This window comes from Amblyraja radiata, chromosome 31, assembly GCF_010909765.2.
Source record: "Amblyraja radiata isolate CabotCenter1 chromosome 31, sAmbRad1.1.pri, whole genome shotgun sequence".
Classification (NCBI taxonomy): Eukaryota; Metazoa; Chordata; class Chondrichthyes; order Rajiformes; family Rajidae; genus Amblyraja; species Amblyraja radiata.
The window spans coordinates 28,051,721-28,057,740 of NC_045986.1; the positions used below are offsets into that span (position 1 = coordinate 28,051,721).

Here is a 6,020-nt window from a genome sequence, read left to right on the forward strand (position 1 = left end):
CCGACATACACACACAGACACAGACACCGACACAGACACACACACACCGACATACACACACAGACACAGACACCGACACAGACACACACGCGCACACACACGCACACGCACACACACACAGTGTGAAGGTTACAGTCGGCATTGTCCGTGCGAAGAGACGCAGGTGCTGGAACCTCGAGTCCCCACCTGAATAGTCGCCTGTCCAATCCCCCCACAGATGCTGCCCGGCCCGCTGAGTTACTCCAGCACTTTGTGTTTTAGACAGAAATAACCCATTCAGACATTGCAGTTTCACATCTTGGTCCTGATGGGAATCCTACTGCGCTGCCGAGATTTAGCGGTCAGTAAAATTAGATCTTCCAGCACTTTGTGTGTGTGTGTGTGAATGTGAATGAGTGTGTAACTGTGTGTGCGTGAGTGAGCGTGTGTGTGTGTGCGCAAGTGCATGTGTGTGTGGGTGAGTATGTGTGTGTGTGTGTGAATGTGAATGAGTGTGTAACTGTGTGTGCGTGAGTGAGTGAGCGTGTGTGTGTGCGCAAGTGCATGTGTGTGTGAGTGTATGTGTGAGTGTGTATGTGAGTGTGAGTGCGTGAGTTAGCGTGTGTGAGTGAGTATGTGTGTGTGTGTGAGTGAGTGTGTGTGCGCGTGTTGCTCAGTAATATCCCGGCGCCTGCACCTTGCCACACTTGTGCATCCATGACGATACAGCGGACACGACTTGTCCCCGTCCCCCCCCCCCCAGGGCAGTCTCACCCCAGACTCTACAAGGAGCGGCTGGGAGACCCTTGAACCCTCTGTCCACAGACGCTGCCCGACCCGCTGAGTTCCTCCAGCACTTTATGTCCATTTTTTTTTGCTAAACTAGCACCTGCAATTCATTGTGTCCACTTTATTCTGGAGAGTCTGTCCATTCCCCGTCCACAGTGCTGGCTCATTCCCCATCGGAGCTGGCTCGAGGGGCCGAATGGCCTACTCCTGCACCTATATTGTCTATTGTCTATGTCACACAGACGCTGCCCGGTCCGCTGAGTCCACCTTGTGTCTGTGTGTTTGGCAAACCTCGAGTCTGCAGTTCTTCACGTCCACTTTGTGTTAGTTATCGTTTGATTCACCGGCCACAGATAGATAGATAGATAGATAGATAGATAGATGCTGCTCGACCCGCTGGGTAAATCCAGGTCTATCTCTGTCCACCTTCGATTTTGGTGTAGACCTTTGTCTACCTTCGATTTTCCAGCATCTGCAGTTCCTTCTTAAACACAGATAGATGCCGTTCGGCCCGCTGAGTATATCCTCGCCACTGCTGCCTCTCTCTGAGTCTCTGTGTCGGCTCTATGGTGGCGGCCGGTGGTCGCTGTGGCCCCGCTTGCCGGACAAGCGGGGCAGGGCAGGGTGCATGATGTTCTCCGTGATGTAGGCGACCAGGAGGCAGATAATAACGAGCATGACACAGATGGATCCCCCGACTGCGGTCATGGCGATGACTATGTCCTGCATGCCGGCCGCCTGAGCCCTGAAGTGGAGGCAGTCGGCATCGCGGAGGCTGCCGTTGTTGTACACGGCGTGCAGGCAGACCCGGTAGTCCACGCTGTCGTGCACGCTGGGCAGCAGGTAGTCGCGGCAGGCGGCGCCCAGTTGTACGCTGTCGCACTGGAAGCGGGTGTAGAGGCCGCTCCAGCTGCAGTTCAGGCTGAATCCCCGCAGCAGCCGCGGCCTCGACCCAGCCGCCGCCTCTTCTCCCCACTGCAGAAACACGCTGCCGTTCGCCAGCACGTTGGCCACCAGCGAGCGGCCCGAGCGGTACAGGCGGCAGCGGGCCGGCCCGCAGTGGAAGCCCGTCTCCCGGCTGCGGAAACACAGGCGCTCCGCTCCCCGGCCCCTCGACAACACCTTGTAGGCGCAGGTGGTCGCTTCGTCCGGGCCGCTCCTCTCCTCCTCCACCCTCTCCCCCTCTCCCCTCTCCACCTCTCCCCTCTCCTCCTCTCCCATCCCCTCCTCTCTCCTCCCCCCCTCTCTCCTCCACTCCTCTCCCCTCTCCTCCTTCCCCCTCTCCCCCTCTCCCCTCTCCTCTTCTCCCCTCTCCTCTTCTCCCCTCTCCACCTCTCCCATTTCCCCCTCTCCCCTCTCCACCTCTCCCCTCCCCTCCTCTCCCCTCTCCTCCTCTCCCATCCCCTCCTCTCTCCTCCCCCCCTCTCTCCTCCACTCCTCTCCCCTCTCCTCCTTCCCCCTCTCCTCCTCTCCCCTCTCCTCCACTCCCCGCTCCTCTAACTTCTCCTCTGCGCCCCGGTCTCCCTCCACCCGGGGGCGGCCGGTGGTCCAGCCGGTAGCGGGGCCGCTCAAGGCGAGCAGGAGCAGCAACAGCGGCAGCGGCCACATCCCGGGCTCTCCCTGTCCCTGTCCCTGTCCCTGTCCCCCCCTCGCCCGTCTCCCCCTCACGTCCCCCGCTGGAGGGACGGACGCTCAGCAAGTGATGTTAGCGGCTTCACTCTCTCTCCCCATCCCCTGTCTCCCCTCTGTGTGTCCTTGGAGCCGTCTCTGCTGATCACTCCCCACCAGCCACTCTCCCCTCCTCTCCCCTCCTCTCCCCTCCCTACCCCCTGCCCTGGTTTTGTCAGCGGCGCAGAGGTGGCCGTGGACCCCGGCAAGGTCGCTCAGACGGCGGCGACGGTCCGCACCTAGACCAGACTGGCAGCGACGTGCGCCGCGGCTCGGCCCGCGTTCCGGGGCACCGTTACATTCCCAGGCACGTAGTCTCCGTCTTGATACTCGCCAACGGCAGCGGTCACAGCCCGAGGACGGATGTCAGCACTTACTCTCCCCCTCCCCTCTCCTATCCCCATCCCTTCCCACCCCCTCCCCTACCATTCCATCCCCTCCCCTTCCCTCCGCCCCCCCTCTCCTCTCATCCTATCCCCATGCCTCCCCCCCTCCCCTCTCCTCCCCTCTCCTATCCCCGTCACTCCCCCCTCCCCTTCCTTTCTCTCCCCTCCCCTTCCTTTCTCTCCCCTTCCATCCCTTCCCAACCCTTCCCCTCCCCTCTCCTATCCCCATCCCTTCCCACCCCCTCCCCTACCATTCCATCCCCTCCCCTTCCCTCCACCCCCCCCTCTCCTCTCATCCTATCCCCATCCCTCCCCTCCTACCCTATCCTCCCCTCCCATCCCTTCCCACCCCTTCCCGTCCCATCCCATCTTCTGTCCGCCAGTCCATTCAATGGGCGAGTCTCATTGCCCCACCCTGTCTCTCTCTCCAGTATCCTCCTGGACCAGTGCTCCCAATTCTCTCTCACCTCCAGCCCCCACTGCACATTCTCTCTCTGATCTGCCCTGGTTACACGGTTCTCTTGGGGACCCCTGACCTTACCCAGTGTAAGGGCCGCACACAGTCTCTGAGACCCACCCAGTGCCGGGCTCAGTCGCCGAGACCCAGGCCCAGACACTGTAACCACACCCAGTGTCAGACTCGGTCTCCATTTACGAAGGGGAAATCATGCTTGACTAATCATCTGGAATTTTTTTGAAGATGTAACTTGGAAAATGGACAAGGGAGAGCCAGTGGATGTAGTGTATCTGGACTTTCAAAAAGCATTTGATAAGGTCCCACATAGGAGATTAGTGGGTAAAATTAGGGCACATGGTATTGGGGGTAGAGTGCTGACATGGATAGAGAAGTGGTTGGCAGACAGGAAACAAAGAGTAGGGATTAACGGGTCCCTTTCAGAATGGCAGGCAGTGACCAGTGGGGTACCTCAAGGCTCGGTGCTGGGACCGCAGCTATTTACAATATACATCAATGATTTGGATGAAGGGATTCAAAGTAACATGAGCAAATTTGCAGATGACACAAAGCTGGGTGGCAGTGTGAGAATGCTATGAGAATGCAGGATGATTTGGACAGGTTGGGGGAGTGGGCAGATGCATGGCAGATGAAGTTTAATACGGATAAAAGTGAGGTTATCCACTTTGGTAGCAAAAACAGGAAGGCAGATTACTATCTAAGTGGCGTCAAGTTGGGAAAAGGGGAAGTACAACGGGATCTGGGGGGTCCTTGTTCGTCAGTCTATGAAAGTCAGCATGCAGGTACAGCAGGCAGTGAAGAAAGCGAATGGCATGTTGGCCTTTATAACAAGAGGAGTCGAATATAGGAGCAAAGAGGTCCTTCTGCAGTTGTACAGAGCCCTCGTGAGACCACACCTGGAGTATTGTGTGCAGATTTGGTCCCCAAATGTGAGGAAGGACATTCTTGCTATTGAGGGAGTGCAGCGTAGGTTTACAAGGTTGATTCCTGGGATGGCGGGACTGTCATATGCTGAGAGAATGGAGCGGCTGTGCTTGTACACTCTGGAGTTTAGATTGAAACATATAAGATTGTTAAGGGCTTGGACACGCTAGAGGCAGGAAACATGTTCCCGATGTTGGGGGAGTCCAGAACCAGGGGCCACGGTTTATGAATAAGGAGTAAGCCATTTAGAACGGAGATGAGGAAACACTTTTTCTCACAGAGAGTTGTTAGTCTGTGGCATTCTCTGCCTCAGAGGGCAGTGGAGGCAGGTTCTCTGGATGCTTTCAAGAGAGAGCTAGATAGGGCTCTTAAAAATAGCAGTCGGGGGGATATGGGGAGAAGGCAGGAACGGGGTACTGATTGGGGATGATCAGCCATGATCACATTGAATTGCGGTGCTGGCTCGAAGGGCCGAATGGCCTACTCCTGCACCTATTGTCTATTCTACACCTACCCCCCCCCCCCCCCCCAAGTACCAGTCCCAGTGGGTAACGCAGCCAGTACCACACCCAGTCTCTGAGACCCACCCAGTGCCAGCCTCAGACACTGTTACCCACACAGTCTACGAGACCCACAGTTTGCCAGGGCCATTCTTTGTTACCCACCCAATATTTTCAAACCTGGTGGAGCTCACCCCAGGATTAAGCAGTGTATTTACTTTATGGGAAGATTTGGAGTTAATCTAATAGAGGTTAATAAAATAATTTAAAAGAATGGATAACGTGCTTAGTGCCGGATTATTGTAGTTTAAAAGATTTCTGGGGATCAACTTCATGAATTTAAACGACAAAAGAAGAAAAAATCTACTCGAGGCCTGTCTGGGCCAGTGGCATATGGGTGGAACTCAGTGGGTCAGGCAGCATCTGTGGAGCGAATGGACTGAAGAAGGGTCCCAACCCAAGACGTCACCTTTCCATTCCCTCCACAGATGCTGCTTGACCCATTGAGTTCCTCCAGCGCTTTGCATTTTGCTCAGTCCAGAGGGACTAAGACTCACCAAGCCTTGGCCCTGCTGTTGGGGAGTTGCCACCTAACACCATCTGACATTCCTTGTGTCTCCAGGAAGAAGATTGTTCTTTTATCCAAAGGCAGGCCTCGGCTTGGTGTGTGATAATGCTTCTTGCCCCTTTGACCCTAGGGCCATGACCAGCTTTCATTGCAGGGAAGCTGGACACAAAATGCTGGAGTAACTCAGTGGGACAGGAGAGAGAGGTTTCAGTTCGAGACCCTTCTTCCGACTGAGTCAGGGGGGATGGATACATGGATAGGACAGGTTTGGAGGGACATGGACCAAACGCAGGCAGGTGGGACTAGTGTAGCTGGGACATGTTGGCTGGTGTGGGCAAGCTGGGCCGAAGGGCCTGTTTCCACACTGTGTCACTCTTATGACTAAACGAGAGGGAAACAGGATATGGAAGGGTCCAAAGAGCATGTAAGGCGTGAAAAGAAAAGCAGGGGTAGGAAGATTTTTTTAAAATCTCATAAATTATGGGGTGCCTGGGTTTCAGATTTGTCTATTGGGACCATGGGGAGGAGAATAGCCCAGGTTACAGTTAAAGCTAGAAGCAAGAGTCTGGAATGGCCCTCGACATTCGCCCCATCATTCACGGAGGTCAGGGCAGATCTATTATCATGGCACCAGCTTCCTAAATCAACCCCACATCCCCCGTTCCCAAATATGTAGCGACCTCAACCTTGGATGCACTCAGTGATGGAGCCTCCATGGGATTCTTGGGCAA

The 6,020-nt window shown here is 55.6% G+C and overlaps 1 protein-coding gene across 1 annotated transcript; it reads right to left on the bottom strand.

The window, feature by feature from the left end:
* Window positions 1-551: 551 nt before the first annotated feature.
* Window positions 552-1,941, bottom strand: fndc10 (fibronectin type III domain containing 10; the record flags this gene model as incomplete). The annotated part of the gene is made up of 1 exon (XM_033047814.1): window positions 552-1,941. A coding segment is annotated over one exon (609 nt), but the record flags the coding sequence as incomplete, so codon positions are not given.
* Window positions 1,942-6,020: the final 4,079 nt, after the last annotated feature.